This window comes from Haliaeetus leucocephalus, unplaced genomic scaffold (assembly GCF_000737465.1).
Source record: "Haliaeetus leucocephalus isolate CR32 unplaced genomic scaffold, Haliaeetus_leucocephalus-4.0 Scaffold21, whole genome shotgun sequence".
In the NCBI taxonomy this organism is placed as follows: Eukaryota; Metazoa; Chordata; class Aves; order Accipitriformes; family Accipitridae; genus Haliaeetus; species Haliaeetus leucocephalus.
In genome coordinates, this window is record NW_010972457.1 from 903404 (window position 1) to 929017 (window position 25614).

Genomic DNA, 25614 nt, shown 5'->3' on the forward strand with positions numbered 1-25614 from the left:
TTTATTAATCCCCCCCAGTTCCCCCCAGTCTCCAGCTGTGGCCGAGCCGCAACATCCCCATTAAAGCAAAGGATGCCGGCACAACGCAACGAGCTGAAGGAACACATTAATAGATTGCTAGAAACTAAGAATCCACGCTCACCAGCTCTCCGTCGTTTTCTGAACTGCAAATGAAAAAAATAAGGCCCAAGACAACCATCAGTCCAAATTTCTCACTTCAAGTCAAAGGACTGATTTGACTCTTGATCTTTAAAGGACAACTATCATGATGTTAAAGCAATAACACGCAGAAGAGATGAATAGCACACTTGGTTATCTGCATGATTTATTTGGCAAAGCCGATTAGTTCTTTCTGGAGCAAATTAATAATAATTCTCATCTGTTTGTCAGTGGGAATTTAATGTAGGCTAAAAAGTCAGCGAGAGTTTTCTCGAGATGGAAGTCCATTCAAAACAGATAAAAAAAGACGAATTTGGGAAAAAAGCTTAATAAAGTCTTTAAACGAAAACCACTCAAGGCCGGACTGTTAATCAAAAGAACATTACTTACCTTACTCAGCATCATTGAAACCAGAGTCTGGCAGCAAGTTTTAAAAAGGAACCCTTTTCTCTTTCTTTACAGTCATAATTTATAACAGCTGAATTATTGGCTATAAATACTCTTTTCCTTCTGCTAATGTATTGTGCTTCTGGGATTGTTCACAGCAAACATTTTGTTGCTGAGACAATAAATTCCTAAATTGGGGCTTCTGAAAAAAATTTCAAGCACATTCCAAGCACCAGCTATTCAAAGAATACTACTATGCCATGGTAACAGACTAAATTTTGTTTTATTTTCATTAGCATTGAAAAATATTGACATTTCTCACTAAATTTATTTTTTAAACATAGAAAGCTGCTGCTTGCGATACACTGGAGCATATTTATGTATATGCCCAAGCTAAAAATTCAAATGGGATGAATTAGCAGACAGAGTTTGGTCTTGAAAGTAAAGAGCTAGACAAGCAAAAAATATTCTTAAATACATGTAAAATGTTAAATTATAGAACATAGAAGATAACGATTTAATATACATCCCGTTACACATGGAGAGCAGATTTTCCTTCATGTAATATGCACCTTATTTAAAAAAAAAAAGCTATCTAAAAATCTTCCAAAAATCTGGTACGAGCAAGATTAGAGTTTTCTTGTTTTTTAAACAATGTCCCAATAGATAATTCAAATAAGATTATTTGGGAACATTGATATGTGATAGCATAGCTATATACAGCTCTTTATGCCCTTTATAATCAGAGAGGTTACCCGTTAGTGTTACACATCGCAAATGCGTGTTACCTGATCAGAAACACGATAAAAGTCAGGCTCCACAGACCGCAGTGCTTTTTATTCTGTTCCTCTGCCTCACACAAAATCTCACGTATCACAACTCGGCTATGTTTTTACAGTTGGAGGGGCCAGAAAGAGGGGAGTTTGTGAGCACAGGGTGGCAAAAACCCTGGTGCCCTGTGGAAGTACTGCTCCCACACTGCTGCTCACACGGCTGTGGGATTTGGCTCCGGCTTGGGGAGAGATCTGTGCGGGATGCTGGCGGCGGACAGCCAAGCTGAAAAGATACAGGCTTCCCACATTAACACTCCGTGAGCTGCATCAAACAGAGTTATCATATTAGCTGGCTGAAATTGTGTCATACTCTTACTTTTAGTATGCTATTATGCTTCTGGGATATATTTTATTTATCAGGGAGTTGGACCTAAACAGATGTTGTAGCGCTTTTCTAAAGGGGGCTTTAGGCAACTCGCTGTGAGGTACCTGAGAGACTGCATGTATGTTTTGGGGAAGGGCCAGAGTAAATGTGTGAGCCAAATACTGTACATGCAACTTTTTTAGGCCTGAGCCACTGTTTGGAAATTACAGTTAAGGAAATTACAGTTAATTTTTCAGACAAACAGTGATCTAAAAATTTCACTGAAAAAATATTTTTTGTCGTTTTTATAAAGAAAAATATTGAGGTTCTCCCAAAATGTCTCTAATTCAAAGCAACATTATCGAACAAAACAAGTGAGAATTTGCTGAAGAATTCGGCAAAACACATCAAGCAGTAATACGGGATTGCCCAAAGGACCAACAGTGACTATAATGGATACAGCAGTGAGCTGCAGGCCCACGTGCATGCGGGTGTTTCCATCCAGGGGAGCTGCGAGTCCTAATGAAGAACACGCGAACCACAATTTGGGTAAAGTTCTTCAGTGTCGGCACAAAAAGCTGACTTCTGCTTCCCTAAGCAGCATCTTGGAAAGCTGCTCTGGTTTGTCGGTCATGGTTATCCCATCATGCTGCTACAGGATGGGGTCTCTAAGAAGAGAGCATCTTCTTAGAGATGCTTTCCAAGCAGATGAGAGCATCATCTTGGTGATGACACCAACAGGTTCAGTTAGGGACAGCTAACTGGGAGAAGTTAAAAAAAAAAGGGGGACGAGGGGAGGATTTAGGTTGAAGATAGGGAAAAAAGACATTTTATCACGTATTTCATCAAACACTGTTGACAAGAAGTGGCAAAACTACACTGGGAAGGCACTGGGAAATAAGATAGAATTTTGTAACCTGTTGGGTATGGGCTGTGCACCAGACAAAGGACACATGGGAAAGGACTGCAGTCACAATGCTAAGAAACGGAGGGAACACAGAACTGCAAAAGCTTTTGTCAATAGAATTTCATACCCAATTATTGTCATGGGACTCTCAAATTTTATTTCCTGCAATTCTTCTGGCAAAAGGCCAGTTCTCACATGACCTCCATAATTTTTTTAATTCTATCAATGAAATAGTCTTTCCTTTGAGGCAGCCCATTTTCTTCCCTTTTAAGAAAGCTGATTTCCCTTAGAATTTGGAACTGTTTCATAAGAAAACTGACCATAAATAGCAAGTTTTCTGTTAGACACGAACTAACATCAGCATGCTAACATCTGCAGGCCTTTGATTTTGTTACAGTTATGGAGCCCACCCACAGAGAATGCCATCCAAAGAAGCTTTTTCTTCTTCTTCTTAACTGGGTGAAAAATGGTTGTGCGAGGTGGCAAATTTCAACACAGGTAAAGAGCGGACAATATGCACCAGCACAGGATCCTCAGGAGATGCACAGCCTCTTCTCTGTCCTGCAGCTGTTGGGTATCTGCTGTCTCTCTGTGCAGGGATCACAATCAATTTCTAATCTCATGCCTGCTTCTGGTCTGGGCTTGCAACACGGAGTCAGGGTTGATTTGAACCTACCAGATAGCCTAAGAATTAACAGATTATTTTATTACTTAATGAACCCAGGTGCTGAGATCAACTCAGTGGGGCTCTTCTCTGCATAACAGCGCCAAAAGCCTTTGATCTACCAGCCCTCCCTGCCCAAAACTGCAGTCAGTAGGGTAGGTGGCAGGGAGCAGAGCCTGATTCAACAGCAGCTATTGCTCATTTTCTTGTCACTCTATAGGTCACTGGCTGGCAGAAACCTCTGCGGAAACGCGTCTAAAAATATTTTGAAAACTTGGCCTCTGCTGATGAGAAAATTAAGTGGTGACTCATGCTCCCATCAGCTCCAGACTTGATTACTGCAATTTGATGGACTGAGAAGCTGATATTCCACCGAGACTGCAATTTGCTTAGGGGAGCAGCCGAGAGGCCTCATTGGCACCAATTGCTTCCAACACATCTCTCTTGTCCTTTTAATCACTAACAAATTTAATTTCACTTCTCACTGAAGATCTCACTCTCCACCTTTCTGGCAAGAGAACAATTTAGAGGCTGCTTTCATGACCTCTGCTACAGCTCTAGCTGCCAGCATGAAGCAGACCTGCCTGTAGCGATGCCTTGCACCTGCATTTCCTGGCATTGCTTTCTCTAGTCCTGCACATCTAAAGCCAATGGACAGTCCTTGTCCACGCTACTCCAGAAGATTACTCACCATCCTGCAGGGTGTTCTCTGTTGAATGAGAATTTTGCAGGAACCATACCCATAAACTTTGAAGAATTTAATTCAAAATGCCTCCTCAGAGAAGTCACAGTCTAATGATCACAAGTGATAACGTGGTTTAAGCAGGAAAATGGCAAAGAGGAGACAACCTCCCTCTTGTGACATTGTTCTGGTATGATGCTGTAGTTTTCGTCTGGCAGATCAGGGCTACCCGTGGAAATAAGGACAAAAGAGACTTGGTTTGTTAGATGCTGGAAAGGGCAGGCCATCAAATCTGAGGTAAAATACTCTTCATTTACTCTAGTCATGTGAACAGTGGCAGGGCTTTTCAAACAGCTTCCCTAGGGAGACCACTCTGCAGCTTAACAGCCCTTTCACTGGAGATGTGCAAGTGTAACCAAGGGCAGAACTTAGTCTCTTGTCTATTTAACGTGTTTGCGAGGGACTGTATGTGTTTCTGGCACTTTATAATAATAGTAATATAAATGCATTTGGATTATAACAAAATGGAGAAACCATGATTTAGCCCTTTACTGTGCTGTAATTCCCAAACGCATCAACATCTATTTAAGTGCAAAATAGCCTACAGTTTACAAATACAATGCTGCGATCGTCTGCTGTAAAGGTTCTGTATGAGATTATGATTCAATACAAAACACAATTCAGTGTCTGAAATGTCATTTTTAATGTCAGAATAACATCCAAAAAGTAGCTCTTTCTCCATATGCAGTCTTGCAAAGAAATGTATACCAGGGACTTGGTCCTTTCTAGTGATTTCTACATATATAACTGCTCATCTCTTATGCACGTATGCACTTGCACATAAATAAATGTGCTTGCAGACAGCCAATATTTCATCTTGCCTTCTAACCTCCTGCTGTCAAGATACTTCCACAGAAAACCATACACAAATAAAACTAACAGCTCCTCCTTCCCTGACTGCCAGAATAATGTAGGGGACTACTTCTGTAAAACCAAGCTGCTGGATTACCCTCTTTTTGCTCTATGAACAAGCACAACTGTGCAGCGTCTGCTGAGATTGCCTTTTCTGTCATATAACCTATTTGCATTAACTAAAGGATCTGTAAGAGAAAACACTGATTTTAACTACATAAAAAATGATTTATCTTGGACCTATTACTGGGGTCATCAAAAGCTTCTCAATTTAGTGCACAAAAAGGGAAATGAGTAACTCAACACAAAGTGCTAAAATTCCCTGTGACCTCTGAAGTGCTCTTCTATTGTTTGGGTGTTTTTTGCCTCTGCTATCATTAGATGGGATTACAGATATGCAGAAGATAAGAAGTGTTGACGACCAAGAAAATCCTTATGTTTTAACATGGGCAAAGTTCTCGTTTGCCATCAGTTTTGCCTGATGATGTTCAATACCAGATATTTCTCAGTTAAATTTAAAGCCAAGAAGTTGAAAAGATCCAGCACTGCTCTAACCCTCTACTGAAAAACTGGTGGAGTTCAATGAATTAATTTTCAGTTGATGGTAATTTGCAGTATTCTGAGGACTTTCTTTCCCCAAGTTTAGTTCATAAAATATTTCTGTACAGTTCACGGATTTTTTTTTTTTTTTTTAAAGAACAAGCAAACAGTTTAAAAGCTTACCCACAAAAGAACAAAATGTAGGTAACAGAGGTAAAAAGTTGACCTAGAGAATAAGTAATTTTATCTTGTTTTCTTAGTAACAGAATTAAATTCAAAACCATTCTGTTTATTGAAGACATATAAGGATAATAACAAGACATAAACCAAATATCTTAACAGTCTTTAAACATAACAGAATTGATATGCATAATTAAGTTTCATTAAGTACAGATTTAAAATATGTATTTCAGTTTTGCCTTATATTCCCTTTAGACCAACACCTCCAAAACTCATACACAATATTTAGGCTGCCCCAAGCAATCAACAAGGACTTTGTAAAGGCTCTAACAAAACTCCATCTTAAACCAGTTTGAAATATTCTTAAACGTAGAAAAAATTTCACAAAGAAAAAAGGATGTGTTCAGTGGAATCTAAGCAAGTTGTTGGATGCACTGAAAGTCGGAGATTCAGTAAGTAGAGGTAGCTCAGTAAGGGTACTTGCAGTGTTCCGACTGTTTAGCATTGACACAACCACAGTAAGTTACTGTATGCTTGAACTCTTCCTGTAGATTTAAAATAAGCGAGCACTCTTTCTGGGCCTGTTGCTTTGCCATTCAAAACCAATAGAGTCATCGATTTCAGTGGGATTAGGATTAAGTCCTTATATACTCTGGAAGTTCCGGTTTATGGAAACAGGACAAAAAGAAACTGTCCTGAGTCTGGACTCCCTGCTGCAAGCAGGGTTTTTAAGCCCAGATAAAGGAATTTTTTCCCTCATGGAGCCAGTTCCCAGTTAGCATGCTTAAGGAGGGGGAACCTTGAATTTGGCCCCAAGAACATACACGCTGTTCTCTCCAACTACCTCACAGGTTGGCCTGTGGGTGGATCTGACCATGCTATCTAGGAATGCACTGATCAAAACTGTGAGCTCGCTGCCCGCAGCCCTTTGCATCACTGGCTAGCGAGAAGAGAGCACAGCCCTGGGGAACAGGGGCGGTGGACAGTGTCCCTCAGCCCTCCCGTCTGCTCAGTGTGCAGAGCTTGATCCCCCTTCCAGGGAATGAAAGAATTCAGCCTGCTGCCACCTCACGTACCTTCGTTACATGGTCGTTTTATTGGTGATGATAATTCTGAACAAGGTGACGCTGTCAGCTCCCAGTAGTTTCTCATACAGATGGCAACAGAGCAGTCTTGCACTGACTGACCATCAGGTAAAGCACCGATGATTGGTACCAGATTGCTTTCCTGTTGTTCGCAGGAATAACGGACTAGGAATAACAGACTAGGTAAACCAAACACAGTTGTTTTCACTAAGGCAAAAGGATATGAATTTCACATGCCTATTGTCATACAAAAGATCTTTAGCTTGTGTAAATGGCTATAGCCTTATCAGAGCTATGATAATTCACATCTGTGTGCTAAAGATCTCCTCCTAGGTGTTTGCACTCAGTTGCACCATTAACTGCAACGTTAACCATGACACACATGAAACTTCTGCATTTATATCGATCCCAGTTTGACCTATTTCCTTCGTTCCTTAACGTTTTAATGCACAATTGCCAGCACAGTTTTTGCAGATGGGTGCACCTCAGAGTCTGGACTAGCGTATGCTTCTGAAATCTTAATCTCCCAGACAAGATGCAGTGCTGGCTCTATGTTTAAATGTATGACTGTGTTCCTTTCTCTTCAACACTCTTCTTAGAAATAGTATTTTGTATTTTTTTCTATAAGTTTATTAAAGAGAGTAACATTTTATTTTCCAAAAAAAGTTGTGACTGATTGTCAAATTAGCTAAGATAGCATTTCTGTTACTGTGAGGATCCTTTTAATTGGAGAAAAAAAAAAACCAGAAAAAAAACCCCATCAACTTTCTTGTCCTCACAAGCTATTATTCATTACCAATGCAGCAATACAGAAAACATAGGTTGGCTTACTACAATAAAGGCTCTGTTTCAATATTAGCATCCTAAATTCTGTCACCGCAGATCTCTGTGCATTGCACCGGGGGAAGGAAAAGAAAAAAGAAAAACAAAGATTTGTGTTCTTCAGGGGTAAATTATAAAAGATCTCCTAGCTGCAAACACAAATACTTCACTCATAACCCAAACACCAGACCATTTCTTTGAAGAAGCTTATGAGGCATTTAAGATATACAATGGCACAATATCATACAATGGAATTGAAAGAGTTTTCTTGAGAAACCATTAACTTTGAAGGAATGTCTAGACAACTGTGTCAACAAATGCAAATAATTCATGCTTCTCAGCTTCTATCCAATGGATGGCCCCATGCTGAGTATACACAAACTCAGAAGAAAAAGGCATGTCACAGTCATATGACTAGGGAGTGTAACAGAGTCACACAGAAATTCAAGTCAATCTTGAAAAAAGCCTTCAGAAAGCTCTTCCCCAGGGTAAGATAGCAGTGGGATAGGCTTCTGGTCATTTTGGCTAGTTTAAAACAGAGACTTACAGCTGGTGCACCTGGCTTCAAAGCAGGGGCAATGGAAGAAACAGCCGTTAGTCATGACCATTCACTCAGTTAGAAAAATAAAAACTAAAGGACTCCAAAATACTGTACAACCTCTTGCAGTAACCAACAAAGTGGCTTCCTGAAACAATGCTTTTGCCAAAAATGCATCTGTAAGGCACTTAACAGGTATCTTTTTAATATATATATATATATATAAAAATAAAATATGCACTGAAGCAACATTCACAAATACCCAGTTGTCTCAATTGTCTGTGTGTACAGTATAGTACATATATACATTCACTGTGACACAGGCCGTCTCCATAATTATACCTTCACGGGTGCTTTGGGCTGCCTGGTTAACTTCAGTGCCTGTGAACAGCAAACAAAACAGTCACTTTTTTACGTTCTTAAAAGACAACCAACAGCACAAGACAAGATTTTTATTTATAAGGGGCAATAAGATGCTGCATGTACTTCTGGGAGGCCAAGTGAGGAGTCAGCACGCAGCTGACAGGCCACTCAGTTTTGCGATGATGTTTTTATCTCTGATAGCGCATCACAACCTCCTCCCATACAGATAGCCTTAACAGAGGAACCACAAGGAATACAGCTACAGTGCCAGTGACGGAAGCGGAGGTGGGTCTCAGATGTCTTTTAGAAAGCAACTATTTGGACCCCACTCAAACCACTTGTGGCACAGATACAAGAGCTTCTGACCCACTTAGGGAAAGACTGCGAAGAAAATTTCTGCCAACACCTTTGTGTTCCCTGGCCTCCTTCCATGTGGCTCGAAGCCTGCTCAGAGTATAGTCACTGCTGCAGTGGTAGATGTCACACACCTCTGATGTTTATACCTTCCTTTCTGAGAAAAGGTAAGAATAAGCCAAAATCCATCAGTCCAGAGGTGATCTTATGCCAGGGGACACCTGATGTCTTTGTAGCTCTAGGCTGCTCTTACTGAGGAGGAAAGAAACCACATGCCTTTATTTGATGGCAGGGTCCAGCTCTATGTTCCCTGCAGGGCTGGCCAACTATGGTAGCTGAACTATTTATTTAGTGCGTGACGCAAGTTCAACTGAAATGATAGGTGATCATGCTTCTAGCTTGGCAGGAAGCAGCCTCTCTAACTTAGGAGGCAAATGTGACAGGCTTAAAAGGTGTTAGGTTTTCAGCTGCTCCTGTATACCGATGTGGTCACTGTGAAGGATGCCTGTTGTTGGTGTGCTTTGCAACAAAAAAGCTCAGTGCTTTCTTGTCCAGGACGAATAGGCCCGAGTGAGAGGGAAATTCATGACATTTGCAAATTCCCAAAATTTGGAACCTCTGTTTTCCATAGTCTTTTGGGTGAAGTGCCCTGACAGACTGGCATTTGCCTGTCAATCAAGAGACTTATGATTTCTGGAGGGTTAGCTAACCAAGCAGTTTTCAGTCTGAGAGATGTCTGATGGGTCTTCTTATTGTAGATATTAACCTTTAATATTGTATATTTAAAGCTTGTAAGCACTGCTTGAAAAACGCTCCAGCACAAGTGTAAACCCTTAAAAAAATCCAAACCTTTAAAAATAAATAGGCTATATTCCCCTAAGAAACACCAGCTTTCAGAAACACCAGCATTTAACTATTGTTAAATCTAGCCATTTGAGATTAGTCTTTTGGATATTATTCAGCAAGAGACTTTGGAGAGAGACATCATTCTGCATTTTGTTTGGGGAAACGATTTTTTAACTTTGTAGTTTGGCAGATTCTGCTGCCATATTTACAAACTAGAAATACCTTAGTGTAGATGAACCTCTAAATATTTAAATTCAATTTCATACAACCAGATCACATGTACTATCATAATTAAGTAAGAATGTCACTGCAGTTGAGTACTGTGACTGGATAACCGTCTTCCCCTGCAAGAGAGATGCCAAAATGAAGCCAAGGTGTTTATAGAAAATAAACATCAAGGGTGATGATGACATGTTTATTTTCAAAGCGGGAGACCATTATCCCGTCACAACATTCACTTCTATTATACTTATTGCAACTGTACCAGACCCAACCTCATTGATTTTTTTCAAAGAGTAATTAAAATAACATTTGTGAATAATACAGAAGACCAACTGAAGAAACTGCTGCTACAGAACAACAATCCCCCAAAGTGGTTCTACGGTAGCATTACAGTCTGATTAGCACAGGAGGTTTATTTGATGCTTAATGAATAAGAAACTAGTGCTGGTGAACTTTAAATCTCTCCAGTACTGGTTGACTTTTCTGATGCCCTGTTCAAAGGCTGTGTTAACTTGCAGCAACTGACAGCAGCCCCTAAAGGCCATTACCACCCTGAGGATCGGGAAGGTCTGGATGAGCTCCAGCCCCACTCCTGGTCTTGGCAGCAGAGAGCAGTTAGATGCTGAAGAGAAGCCAGCATTGCAGGGATCGTTCTGTCACCAGTAGTGTCAACTTCAGGCTATCTTTCTGCAGGAATAGCGTGGAATTTTCTTTACGCAACCTGTGACAATTTCCGATTTAAAAAAAAATCATGACTTCCAGACTGATGGAGAAATGACATATGATTGTCAAATTTCCATTTTCAGATGCTACGATAAGTATATCTTAACAGGTCTGATTTCTGGACTCGGTTCCTGAAAACTGAGTTTTCCTGCTCTTTACAATTCAGGTAACCAAAAGTGGAGCCACAAAAAAATCATTGTTTTGGGGAATTTTATCATTCAAGTTAGCAAGATGACTTTAGTGGAGTGAAGCTGGTAAAACGGCAGCCTGTTGGGTTTTGCTGAAAATCAGAAACATGGAAGTTACAAAAAAAAATTTCTCCACTGACAAGTGGAGAATGCAGGGTACTGGTGGTGCTGGGCTTCCCACAGCAGGTCTCAATCTTCACCTAAAATGGCTGTCAAAGACTGCTTCAGTTGCCACAGTTTCTTGATCCTTATTATCTCAGAACATTAAAGACAGCATTAATATCAGTTGCACGTACTAGCTTTCTGTAAGGTGGTTACTACTGCTCTGAGAACCTGACTAAAACCATTGCAATTATTTCATATAGATCACAGAATGGCTGTCAGATGTCAATATCTTCAATTTGTACTGAAATAAGCATGTCAGTCAGTGATGTCGATGCAAAAACCTCTAGGTTATAGTCTATAACCCTATGAGCCATCCCATGCCATAATTTTGGCATGAAATGTGATGCATCAGACTCCTGTAGACTTCTTGCTGTTGTAAAGGGTGACCCAAGTAGAAAGAAAATAAATTTAAAAGTCTTCATCCTGCTTCAATTCAATTCAGAAAGTGCCCTCATTTTACCTGATTTCCCCAGCTCCCATGCCAGTGGACAGATCTTTGTCAATTCTCCGTAAGGGAGATCCAAAGCTGTGATTATTAGCTAAAGATAGAGCCATTCTTATTGGGCGTAACCCAAATTCATAATTTGAACTAACTGTAGAGGTCTAACATCAAGATTTGAACCTTTTCAGAGCCAAGGGGGATGAAGTTCAGCATTTTTATTTTGATACTACTGTGACCATCGCTGTCATAAAGGAAGTAAAGAAACAGGAAAATCCCTACCATGGAAGCTCCAAGAAGGAACCTGAAGAGTTTAAGATGTGTTTAGGTATTTTTTGACTCATAGCACGCTTTCCATTATAAATCAAAACCAGCAATTCTTACCTTTTGCCTAGAAACCATCCAAGATTTTATTGTTGGTACCAACAGACTGCCAAGAAGAATCTGAGCAGGATGATAGATGAGCAAGGGGACGGAAATTAAGGACAGGTGCTCATAACCCGCAAATACTATCTTCAGCATTGGAATCCCTGCAGGCAGAAAAACAGGAGACAGACTCTCACCTCAGACTCTGAGCTCCAGATAAAAGCAAAGAATTTTATGTTGCATTGACGTTTCACCAAAAAAAAACCCCCAAACCCAAAGAAACAAAATGAAGACTCAGAAGTTTTATATAAAAAAAAAACCAACCCAAACAAACCAGCAAGAACATGAACAAAAAAAAATACACGGCAGAGAAAGTTCTGTGGCAGAAAGGAAGGAGTAGGGGAATGCCATAAAAGATCTTTTCTAATTATGCTAATAGCTGTCAAACTCCTGCTGAAGACTTGATATAAAATACATTCTGCTATAGCTTGACTGTTCAGTTGCTGAGCATAGTTCTGTACTGCTTATTTGCTACTTCCTCTCACTCTGCTCTGTTTCATGTTTTCATGATTGTCCTCCATCCAACCTGCCCGACTCCTGCTTGTAACCTTTCTTCAGTCTGTTCACCACTGGAGAAGGGTTGTATTTTACTGGCACACTCCCTGCCAGTTGGTGAGTATCCAAATGACAGCCTTCCCAGCTTTGACTGATTCATGCAGTCAGGGTAGAGTGTCAAGTACTCTGCAAGTGAATGCTCGTGTTAGAGAACAAAACTCTCTGCTCTACCTCTATGTTCCAGAAGAGATACAGCATGAGACAGAAAAGGTTTAGTAAACTGAGTGAGCAATATGAAGTGGTCATGCCTATTGAAGAGTTAGGGAGCCGCTGGAGTACAGAAGTTGCTAGATGCTGGAAGAAGTGTGTGTTAAGAGCTAGAGATGGGCCATTTTTCCTAAGAGCTTGAATTTGCACTCAACAGTGCTAATTCTATTAGACATCTCCACACATAATCTTCCCACTTGATGATGTGCTATGTAAAATTAAATTCGATTTAGTTTTGCAGTGATGAAACTGATTATGTTTACTTTGAACATGTTATTGTTCAAAATTATCTGTCAAAATCTTGGAACTTGGAGCTACCATGCTCCACAAAGCAGAGGTGTAGGTGAAACTTGCAGCCATCTCTGTCTTGCTTGACCAGGCATTTGCATAGTCGCCAACAAGAGCAGCTGCAATTCCTCAGGAGCCCCCTGAGAACATACCTTATTTTGTCCCTCATCTTAAATGTCATTCTAGGAATTTTCTGCCAATATCAACCTTGCAGAGAAGCAGACTACACACAGTTTTCACAGAGCTTATCTATGTGTCTCCTCTCTTAGCAATAACAAAAAGCTGAGCTTTGTGTCACATGCTCTCCATTCCCCCATTAGTAGATGTTTCAGATCAGCCAAAGTTGCCATGTTTACATAATCTTTTCTCAATGCCTCAGATAAATTCCTGTTCTCAACACCCTTTCAGGTTTCCCTTAATAAAAGTTGCATCCTCCCTATGTGAGGAGACAGCTTATTCATTGAATATTACCACTCCACCAGTGTCCCACTATTGCTGACACATGTCTAGACTTGCTGAAAACTTCATGGTATTTCCACAGCACTATTTCATGTAATTATTTTGATTAACTTCATCACATTACACCACTAACATTCTCATCCCCATACTAGTAGCCTTTACTTACATGGATATTTCCAGGGAAAGATTAAATCAAATAGCTAAAGGCTTGCATGTTTAATTTCAATATAATTACCTTCAAAATAACATCATGGACCTATCACACAATAGGGCTGCTTATTATTAACACTAATTTCTGGGGCTTGGGAATAGATAGTATTTGGATAGAAATTAAATGGGAATTTGCATTATATTAAGGATTGTAATTTACTTCAAATGCCCATCATACTGTTTTTGTAAACAGATAAAGGTTTTATTGCCTGTTTCCAAGTCTCAACTTGACCCTTGTGGGTCCTTCTCTGTTCTCTAACCACAGAAAAATAAACTAGAGTTCCAAGCTATGAACATGCTATATTTATGTTTGTAAGACAGTACCTGGTGTTTTGGTAGTGCAATTTCATCCATAGATCCAAAAACACTTTAGTAAGCTGAACAGGACTCCTACAGAGAATCAGAGAACACTAAAATGACTAGCCTAAGATCACACAGAAAACTAACGGCAGAGATGTGAACAGAATGGATCCAAAGTGACTTAGACATGCTTTAAATTACTGTACATTTTATGAAAGAAAAGATGAGAAATTCCAGCCTAAAAGGTAAATTCTCTAGAGGAAAGCTATTTCAGTAAACTAGGAAAAGAAAATTAAAGTTGTCAAATATAAATACAAAATACTATAATTAGCGTGACAATATAATTAGATCACTGGGTGGGAAGAGGTTCTTAATTCACAGCTTATTTAAATACATGTCACAACAATAGGTTCCTGTAAGCTACTAATGTGCAATTAAAGTTCCTGTTATTTACCAGGAAAAACTAACTGGTGAAAAGCAGAAATAGTAATCATTTTTGCAGGTAAGCATTAGTTCAATGCAAAGAAAAAGCCCTGTTGCCTTCTTATGCACATTCTGATTTTTATAATTCCAACTTTGCCAGTATGCAACTCTCTCAGAAAATATTTCATGACAGAGATCCACAGACTAGTCACAAATGCTCATGTCAGTAATACAACCATAAAGCTAAACAAAACAGCATGGGTTTTATTTATTTTCAAAAATGTTGTCTAAACTTTTTCGTAGCAATACATAGTAACTGCAAGCATCAGTATGACTGCTAATGTCTTCCAAACACATAAAACTCATGCAAATTGCTAATTAGGAAAAACATATTATAATAGTTGCTTTTCCCTCTCTTAAAAAAACCCCCACACCTGTATTTTTTTTAAATATATGTATAAAATACTTGGAAAAAACCCCAAACAAAATGAAAACCAAATCCCAACCAAAGGAAGAAAAGTGACGTTATAATGCCGGGGCCGATGCTGTGTGCTGAACCTTAGCCCGTAATGCATTTTCAAGATGAGATCATGAAGTAGCACTAAGAGAAGCCGTAACAGAAACACTGACAAAGTGTAGTGACATGAACAGGCACAGCTATAAAAAAACCTAATAAAGTGAGTGAGATGAGTTTAAATCTTTCAGATAGATAGCAAGGACTGAAGGTGCTAACCAAAATGGATATGGTGATCTTTATTTTGGGCTGTCCGCTCTTTTCCTCATCTTTTATAGCACATTGCCTCCAGTGCTAATGGAGTATGATAGCTACACTAAGTGTAAGATAACTAAAATTTTGCACAGGATCAAATCACATATATTAAACCCCAGATCACTACTTTAGTGTTAAGTTTCCTCAAAGTACACAGCAACTCCTCCCTTCTGCCACCCCCCAATATCACTAGGGTATTTATTTGCCATCTGGAGCATTAAGGCTGCACTCACATGTATAAAGAATAATGCCTGTAAGGATTTTTCGTTTTGTTTTCACAGAGGCATTAATCTTGCTTATCTGCATTTCAGGGTAATTGGACTGACTTCTATGGGTCTTCATCTTGATTGACATTGGAGGAGAAACACTAGCATTATCAGTTTACATAGACAATCTTTTCGATAAGTTTTAAGACTGCTGCCATGGTCTGAAGGCTCATGCCACAAACACCCATTCATGTTGCTGTGGTTTATTAAGTTATAGGCTTCCAGCAGCTTGGTTCAACTCCTCTGCCAAACACCCTCACTCACTACATGTCATGAGAACTGAATGACAAAGCGCTCCTCTGTGGTCTGGTGCCAACTTGGGCAGCTTTACTCAAAGTAGGGGTGTAACAAACTGTTGAGTTGCCAAAATCTTTTAAACAGCCTTGTTGTGCGATTGTCTGTCCAAGTCCTGGATGAGAGCTGACCAAACACTGTGACAGGCGCAAATCAGGGTTGTATCCCATCCTCCTCCAAAGAAAGAAGAAATGTGATACCCAGCTGGGTAAGAAAACAGCACCTCACCTGACCAGGACTACGGAGAGCTGTAGCGGAAGGAAGGAAGCACTGAGATCATCCCTTACAAACAAGATCATTGGTATTCCTAGCTTTCTACCCTGGATTTCCCTCTTCTCCTTTGTTTGGCTACGTTTATCCTACCAGTGCTCCCCCGTGTTCCCATCTTCCTCCTTGCTCTTTGGCTCAGGTATTCAGAGGCTCTTTTTCTTCTCCTGTTTGTATTTTCTCCCTTCCTCCTTCTTCCTCCTCTTCTCCACTCCCATGCTTCTAGCCTGCTTGGTTTTGCTTCCCGAGACCTTTGATTCTGCTCGCTTGCAGCAGTGTGAATTTTGGGTACTTCCACTAAAATCACTAAGCTCCACTAAGCGCAGTGGGCACGAAAATCACAGTCCCACTGCAACTGAGAGAAGTCTGTTAGGCCTGTGATATGCAGCACGTTTCATTTTTCTCCCTGTTTGCGTCCTCACTCAGCCCATTTCACGTAAGAACTTTGCAAACCTGAGGAAGAGCTACCGAGAGAAAAGCTATTTATCTGTGCCCTTCAACAATGGCAAGGAAGAGTGAGAGGCCTGCTCTTACAGTGTGGTATAGGAAAGCCCTGTTTGCTCTCCATTGCTCCAGGGTATTCCAGTTTGGCTCCAAGGCCGTGGTTTATCAGCCCTGGTCAAAGACCACTGTTCCTCTAGTAGCCTGCACAACTGAAAGCTACTTATTCTTCCTCCAGCTTTGCACCCAGTATAACCTCCCACATCCTCCCTTTTCCCCTTTGCTACTTTCACATTTCGTAGTCACCTTCTTAAAAGGCCCATGAAAATATTATGCTGTACTTCACTACATTTAGTTAACTGTAAAATAATAATAATAAAAAATCCTAAAAGATTTGAAGGTATTTTTAAGAGAATTTAAATATAGGACTCTTTTCATCTAGCTATCACTGCAGTAATATAAATGAAGCAAATTAATTTTAATGCTCCAAGGTACTGATTCTGTGTCACTGTCACTGACAGGATCCAACTAGACTTTATGAGATGGCATTTGACTTTATGGAAGTGAGCACTATGCACGCATTTACAATTTTACAGGGACTTTAAGCTGTCATGCTGAAAAATGTTTATAAAACATTAATCAAAAAATGCCTCTTTAATACAATGCATTGTCTGAAAGATGTTAGAAGGCACATATTGTAAATGGATTCTTTTTCTGACTAAAGTAATTTCTACCAAAAGCCTTTCCCCACTGCTATACAAGTACACAGTGTGGAGAGATAAAGAGCACTTTCTCAGCACATTACTACCTGATCCAAACACTTGGGAAATCACTAATGTACAGCATGCCATATTTCCATGTCACACATGACACATTTGTCTAAAATTACCCAACAGAGTTTGACATTGCAGCATATTCCAATAGCAGAGCTTTCAACTGACATCTGCCAAGTAAGAACTTCAAGTAGGAGCTTTCTTCTTCTAACAAGCAAGTAGGAGTTTTCTTTTATCCTATACCCATGATGGAAGTGATAAAACAATAAGTACTGGAAATCAGAGTTTTTTTCTATTTTAATATGTTTATTTTATGCTCGCTGAATGTGTAAGCTCCCCTTAAAGCACTGTTTCATCATTTGCTGTTTTCTATCACATTGCAATGGGTTCAGAGAACTTAATAGAACATTTTTTATTACCACCGAAACATAGGCCATTATCTCTCACACCCAAAGCAGAATTAGTGCTAGATGCTCTACTTACATACTTCACTGTATAGATTTTTCCCCTTCAATGTCTTCATAACAAACAATTTATCCTAAAAATTTATTGCTTACATTACTGAAACACATTCCAAATCACGAAACGCTACAGCATTTCTTAGGAAAAGAGGTTTAGGGCAAAACAAAGAGGTCATCACTAGGGCTATGGAACCACCAGGCATTCTGGAATCAGAATGCCAAACAACCCTCACAGAGGCACTGGAAATACTTTGAAGAAAAGCCTTAGCCTCTGGATTTTCAGTTCTCCCTTCTACTCATCTACGCATTTCAGAACTCTGAATTGCCATAATCTTCAAGTGCAATATACAAAGTGAATCAAGTGTACAACGGTAGCTTCTCTGACACTCTCCATGCTACTCTCTTTCTGAAGGATCCTCTCAGGGGTTGATGTGAAGGGAACATTAGTAGGTCAAATAGCTATTTGGTTTTTTTCAGCTGAGAAAAGGCCTGTAAAGAGGGCCATATATTGCATTAAACCCTTCCTAAGCTGCCAGAGCAGGGGGTTTCTGAACTTACCCCTGCAAAGACAGTGCCAAATGAACACCTGAAACTTTACCGCCAAGTTTCAGAATAGCATTGCATGCAGCCCAGTGACTGCATGGTGGGAAAGGGCAGTGAGATCTGGGCAAAACCCAGTTTAGAGGATTAGAAAAAGGTTGTTCATGCAGATAGCTACCAGAATGGCAGGATGCTGCTAATCTCGTTTGAAAACTTTCTCAAGGGTTTCCCTGTTTCTTCCCAGGCAAATCACATTGCTACGGTTAGTTTTGAGGAGAAAGAAGTTTATATACCATGTCTATCCTCTGTGAAGGCTAGTCAGGGATAGAAGATGTTTCTTGCCCTTGTTCAGACTCTGTTACAACATACTGAGGTCACGATAGGAGAAGATGCTTTTGACAAATTAACTGGTTAAGGATTCTTTTTCCTATATGCATGCCCTCTCCAAAGCATGCACTGAACTCAAGTTAAATGCTCTTCCCTCAGGACCAGTTTCTTTCAGGTACGGGAATAGCTGAATGATATCCGACAACCCATAACAATACAAATATTCGCTTGCTACTGAGTATTCCCATTTCAGCTGAAGCACCTTCCAATGTAATATGAAATCACATTACATTGGAGGGAGAACAGATTACTTGAAGCTGAGCCTAAAACAGGCAGCCAAGCTCTTCCCCAGGTGAAAAATTCCTCAGAGGAATATTTGGTAGTCCTCTTCCAGCCCCACTCCAGCTGTAACTCTGAGATTTCTTTTGCTTTTAGCCCTAACCAAGAGATCCTAGACCTTATGGTCATTTTGTGCTCTGCAAAAGAATCAAGGCTGAGAGAAGTAATAGACAACCTTTGCTACCCTCTTGTCCAGAAGGAAATAACAGTCTCAAGGTAAGATTCCATCTGCAGTGGCTAGACAATGGTTTACAATGGTACAATGGTTTTGGGCACGTTTGGTTCAATCACACCTTGGTGACAAAGCCTAGTGTTGCCATGGAAATCTGACTTTTGCCAGTAGGTATAAAGAGATCATCCATCAGCACCACCACAACTGCCTCCAGGTGATACGATACTTGGTCTCCGATTGGGAAGGATCTGCAATGTTTGTAGCAGTTTTTTTGCCCACATACATCCTTATGAAGACTTGTGCTTAAAATATTTTCAGAGAAAAAAAGACAATTTTTTCAGTATGTTTCCATATTTCAGGTCAGTGATAAGTGTCATGGAAAACAAAAAACCAGGCTCACAAAGTGGTCAAAACAAACATCTGAGGGGGAGGTTTTACAAGTGACTAGTGAGACGTTAACGCAGTCTGGAAGAGCTGCAGGGGAAAACTGCAGAATGGAGGGCTATCCTAGTTCGGTTTGGAGGTCTGCATGGACCCTAATCTTCAGAAACATTTTCATCTTCATCCCTATCCTTAGGAAAGAACAATGATTACCAGAATATTCAGCAAGCCCTCGCATTACATTAAATGACTTACCTGTTTTGGAGGACTAGAATTATTGGGAAGGCTCTGTACTATATCAGAGCAACGTGGTCACATATTGGCCATATAGTTATGCTAGGATGCAAGAATTTCATTAAGACCCATACTATGTTGTAAGAGACTGGACTGGTCTAGTATTTAAGTAAAGGAGGAGAAGGAGGAAGAGAAATAAGAAATCTCTTTTGCCATGACTCTAACAAGAATAAAAAAGAAGAAAACCTAATAGCTTTGAATGCTTTTACTAACTCTTGTTCTTCAGGTAACTGGCTCACTATACTCATCACAGAAATCAGTAATTTAAGTGCAATGTAAGTACAGTTACTAGGAAACAGCACATCTTGATACTATCAAAGTTTTAAGTAAATAAAAATGTAATAGCTGGGAGGAAGAGAAAGAAAGTACAGTTTGTCTATTTCTGGGTTTTCAGCGGCTGCATTCAGATTGGAAGTGATGTTTAATGAACAACAGAGGCAATCTTACCAGCTGCTAACAATGAAACATTTAACACCAACAACTGAAGACTAGTGCCTTAGACTCCAAAACACCTCCACCTGTCTAACAATATGGTAGAATTAATTAGTTAACAGGGAATTCAAGAATGAATTGAACCACCATAAGTCGTATTTTAAAATGTGATTTATCCTTATTTTGGCACCACAATGCAGGCATAGCAACATTGTCACTGATCCTCGCACTTCAATGCTTTTTTTATTGCTTGGATATCAGTTCACTCTTCATACACATAGCATACTCAAGGCACAGGGTAAATTCTTCCTTGTAATTCACTAGCAATATCTAAGCTATGAAGTTTAAACAAATGGAATTTAAACACTTCCTTCCCTTCTCTATAATTCTTACAGCCAACACTTTTTGAAAGTTTAATAGGTTAAACGACCTACTAATGAAAGGAATTCTGGATAAGGAAATTGACAAATGTCCTAAAAACACAAAGCTGAGATTTGATTATTTCCTTGAACATTACTGCCCTTTCCACACATAGTTGAGGCTAAGATTTCTCAGCATTAAAGTTTTGATTATGTGGATTTTATTTACACATATTATTAAAAAAGCCATTAGAAATGTTTTACAGTTGTTCTTATTGTATTTGTAAGCACATGAAGGAAAGGATCATGCTCCAAACTGTTTCATACTATCTTTTAATTAGATTTTTTTAAAGCTTTTTTTCTCCTGAAACCTTGACGCAAAGGAAAACATGATACACAAATTCATTATAGATAGTAAAACAAGAAAACACTTACTTCTTTTCATAAAGAAAAAATGTTACGAATACCAGCATAGTTTTTCTTTTAATTCTCTCTTCATCTGATTTCTGTGGCCAAGAAAAGAAGATATGAGGCCAGAAAAGCTTTAATGCTCCAGTCATTTGGGAAGGCATTTTGGGAAAACAGCTCACTACCTAGAAATACTGAGGGATACTACTTCCTATTCTATGGACTAGGGTTATGTGCTTGCAGTGGTCATGGCAGCCTTTAGAGGAGGATCCCTCTGCTAGATTCCCAAGACCATCCTGTAATAAGAGATTTCTAAGTTTTGCTGCTGCTGCTGATTTTTCACATCTTTGCACCCACCCTTTTAGAAGTGTCTGGAGTCAGCAGCTCAGACTGGCTGCCAGAAGGTGCACTGAGAGCAGCAAATGTAGATGCAACTCTCTCAGGGAGACTCAACATCATCTTCAATACTCGCCGGCTTTAGTATGGGTGACACTTGTAGCTTCTGCCAGCTTGAGGTAAAAAAAAAATAATCTTGAGTCATGTCCAAACGTGGATCTTCCCAAGGGTAACCTGTCAGCTGTCTGCTGAATATAATGTAGTTTCTTAAAGTAGATAAATTAACTTTAACTGTTTTTGCTGGGGAGGGAGAGCTCTTGTGTCATTATCATTTTACAGATGGATATGTGTGTTTATTTTGTGTTTTTTTTTTTTTTTTTTTTATTATAAAGAGGTATGAGCTTGCTGTCATTAAAAACCTGCAATCTGGTTTTTATTGTCTGATCCAATTACGTGTACATCTGGGAAGACACACAACCAAATAAATAATTGGAGAGGTGCAACTCTGAAATGACAATTGTTATTCATCGATCTCTTTCTGCAAGTCGAGATTGAGAGATGTAAACTTCAAGTGAATGAGATCTCCTGGGTGAGATTCTTCAGTTCAAACACAGTAAACAACTGTTGTCCTCTGATGCACATTTTAGTACTGCTGGAGGCAAACTTTCTAAATGTGAATAAAAAACCTACTACTGGCAGAGTATACAGATGAAAAGGAAGCCCTGGGACCTGGTACAGAATTTCTTGCCACATTCTAAGTCTAATCAAAGAAACACACATTTCAGGTCAGAAAGGAATGGAGATTCCCTAATTTGCTGTAGTATTTCCCCTTCTAGAATCACAGAGAGGTCAAAATTGAGTAAACTGCAATAGATTAGACATGCTATACTGTGAATCTTGTGCTTAAAAAACCAAGGGAGAATCAGGTACTGTGTGTCCAAAAGCCACTATAACTCACTGGACTATGCCATTTCCTACTTTCAGATTGGCCTGCCAGCACAGTTCCCTCCTGAAAATACAGCCCCTGGGGATGCTCTGGTTCGAAGGAGACAAACAAGGGGTGCTTGCCCAGCCACATATATGAGTAGCAAGGGAAAATAAAAGAGATGCTCTGGCACAGACTATCGCAGCGACCACAGCCTACTCAAAACTGTCAGTTTGACTTCTTGTGGAGACAGCCCCTTCAAGTGAGTGGTGGCCTTAGTATTATAGACATGCTTACACATGCAAAATGGCATCTCACCTCCGGTGGATTTGTCTGTGCAAGCAGGAAACATTCATACTATTCCCAATTACAGAAATCTTCGGTTTTGCTAATATTCTGATACAGCAACCGTACTGGAAATAGCATGTCAATTACATGGTAATAACCTGACTGATAATATTGTTTGTTGAGAACCAAACAGTGGTTCTAGAAGACTGCCGAGTTAGGAAAGGCAATCCACCTGCCCTCAAGTTGGGCTACAAAAAAATAAAGATGCTAACATGAGAGAAGTGCAGTAGATCCAGGTGCTTCTGCTCTCCCTGCTATCATCTCATGTAATGCAGATCCCTCAGTTCTTATTTTCCAGAGACAGAGAGAGGACAAAGAGAAGGTGAATCACAGAGCAGAAGAAAAAGCCCAGGCAATCACTTGCTGCTTCCAAGCAAATGCTGGCCAAAGACTGAAAAGATGAGAAAAACTTTCCATTTTGGCCCAAGGAATCACTGTATCAAAACTCATCAAAGGTTCTAGCAGCCACTGAGCCCCCTGGGATCTCAGAAGCAGGAATGGGAGAGAGTTTCTAACTCTCTGGCAGTAGTGAGGGGTACATATTGGCCCAGACACAGCCTCCACAAGACACTCATTCTTTCAAGCAATTCCTCCCATCAGCTTCTCTTCTGCCCCAAGGGTCAGCACCCACCAATTCTAGGCAGAGGAGTAGCCAGATCATTTTCACTTACGTTGGTCTATCGGACACTGCGGGAAGAAATGAGACTAAAAGTCTGTAACAGGTAAGAAAATATGCAAATTCAAGCACTAATAACACCAAGAAGTATGATACGATGTCAACAGTAATGTCTCCTGTTCAACACCCATAGGAAAATTTTGAAAGTAAAAGAGACGCTATAAAAAGTCTTACTTTTGAAACATTCAGAGAGCAATTAACCGGGATTATTTTCTAGATCTTTTTGTAAAAGTCAGAGGAATTATTCACACATTTATAGCTAGTCACAGTTAGTACCTTGATGAATAATCGCCTTAGAGGACAATTCTCTGCCAGGAGCAGAGAAAAACCACCACATTTCAAAAATACCACAGAGTATTGTCTGAATACTCACTTAGGGCAATGCACCTGATTTTACCATCTTACTTTCTATTATAGAATTATTAAGAGATGCCTCCTTTTTAAAATCAAAATGATCTACCTTTTATCTTAACACAAGTTAGAACATTTTGGCATTTTTCTATCTAAAGGAGAAAGGTGATTATCACCACACAGTAAGAAAAGTCTGCGCTTGATTAGTACACCATTTCACAGAGTTTGCGTGCAAGAAAAAAACAATGAAGCAAAACCCCAGCTAATATATTAAACAGTAGTGGTCTAGGCTGTGCAAATATATTACTTATCTCTGAAAAATCTTGTAAGGAGATATCTGTAGAAAACATGAGCAAACTATAGATAGCTGTGAGCAGATTGGAGCTATATGTGAGCACGATGCACTCTGTCACATTGTGCAGCTGGGGAACTCGGGGGAAGGCACGGGCTGATTAATCCATAGCCTAGATGATTCACTCACAGACAATTGAGTTGTCTGTGAATCTATTTGTGCATTACAGCAGGCTTTTAAGAATTGTTCAAGTACAAACTATCAGTTCTGTACTTATGCAGTATGAAGCTGAGTATTTAAAAAAAATATTTGAATTAAATTAGAACAATACAAAAGAAAGTTAGCGCTTTGGCTTTTATTTGCAAAATGAACTCTATTCTTTCCTGAAAATATTTTGTAGCCTAGAAACTTTGATTGCATTACTTTAAGAATTCCATAGTGAAAGAACTGCCACATTGATAAATCAAAATGAGGAAAAATGCACTCTCCATCACAAACAGTAGCCTGATTTTATTATAAGGTGGGGTTATTTTTGTTGTTTTGGTTTGTTTTTTTACCAATCTGCTAGTCATCATACCTACAGTGCTAACATTTGCACTTGTGGTAGCCAAAACAGGTAACAGTACTCCATTTTTTGCTGATAAAATAATTTTACATAGCAAATACAAAGAATTAAAGTGAAAATATTTTTTGGAAGAAGTTGTAACTTCTAGCTAGCAACTCACTCTCTGCAAAAAATAAAATACTGTTCTTTACTTGGGTGCAACTTTTGCGTAAGTGCAAGCAACAACTGCAGTATTTTTTTAGATGAGCCACACTGATAGCTCTGCACTTCCTTGAGGCCTCTTCTCTTCTCACTGAATGAACTCCAGGGAATGGCATCATGTCGGGCTTTCCAGATGGATTATGTGAAGCCATAGCTCAATGTCATTTTCAATAGCAAGGCTCATAATTAAAGGTCAAATAGTCACTTCATCTGCAATCAATCAATAGAAGAAGTACTAATACTAAGTACTAATCAATCAATGGCAAATGCACTAATAAAAGCCATGCATCAAATGTCCGCATATGTGTGTGCTCACATGTACTGTGCATATATGTGAGTAGGGAGAAGGAGAGAAAGAGAACAAAGTGTGGGTGAATATGCCAGAGGGCATTGTGAATACTATATTTATCTTCACTCCTTGTAAGTTTATATCCTGTTTCACTCATTAAGTGAAATACAAATACATATTAGTTTTTCTGCATATGTGATGCACTGTATTCAAAAAAGTGCCAGGGCACCCACCTCTATGCAGAAATATCAGCTTGTGTTCCTACCAAAGCACCTACCCTGTGTAATTTGTCCTTACGCAAACATGCCCTGCACTCTGATCTTTGAGACAAAAAGTGTGTCAACTGTTCTGTCTACAAAATAAAACCCAGCATATGGGAACAGCACTCATCTCTGTGCAGAGCAAGCACTTATTCATGGATTCAACAGTGGAAGTGGCAGTTGGCCTCATGAGCATGCACTGCATGGGAATTAGTTGGTTTCATAATATGGTGTGGGAGAAAGTGACTTATAAAAGTCTTCTCATGCCTCTCCTATTACCACTTCTAAAGCTTTAAAGCTGTCAGCTCTTCTCCCACTTTAGTCGGTGCCATTCTAAGCTCCCCAGGGAAAGGGCCAGACATACCTATTTGGAGTTTCACCTGCCAAGCTGAGAGAAATCAGTTTCAAAGTGAAAGAACAAGTGTTGGGGGGTCATTTATACACTACCACTGGAATCTTGAAGACAAACAAAGCAGAGCTCCACAACGGATGTGAAACCAGACCCTGAGCTGTGTGTGTGCTTTCAGGCATTGTAATGACAGAGGGAGAGGGGAAAAACTCTCTCCGCTGCAAGAGAACAGAAGGTTTCTCCGTACATGGTTTATAGCAAACACCTCTGGACAAGTAGAAATGTGACAGAACAACAAAAGAGTAAGGGCCAAAATGC

The 25614-nt window shown here is 39.7% G+C and overlaps 1 protein-coding gene across 1 annotated transcript in view; it reads right to left on the reverse strand.

Annotated features, from left to right (window-relative positions):
• Window positions 1–7140: 7140 nt before the first annotated feature.
• Window positions 7141–25614, reverse strand: part of SLC10A7 (solute carrier family 10, member 7) — a 155302-nt gene continuing 136828 nt past the window's right edge. The window contains exons 11-12 of the mRNA XM_010576340.1: window positions 11698–11843; window positions 7141–8394 (exon numbers count right to left, since the gene is read on the reverse strand). Of these exons, the coding sequence (XP_010574642.1) occupies window positions 8350–8394; window positions 11698–11843 (191 nt within the window). The 3' untranslated portion in view covers window positions 7141–8349. The remainder of the gene's footprint in view (window positions 8395–11697; window positions 11844–25614) is intronic.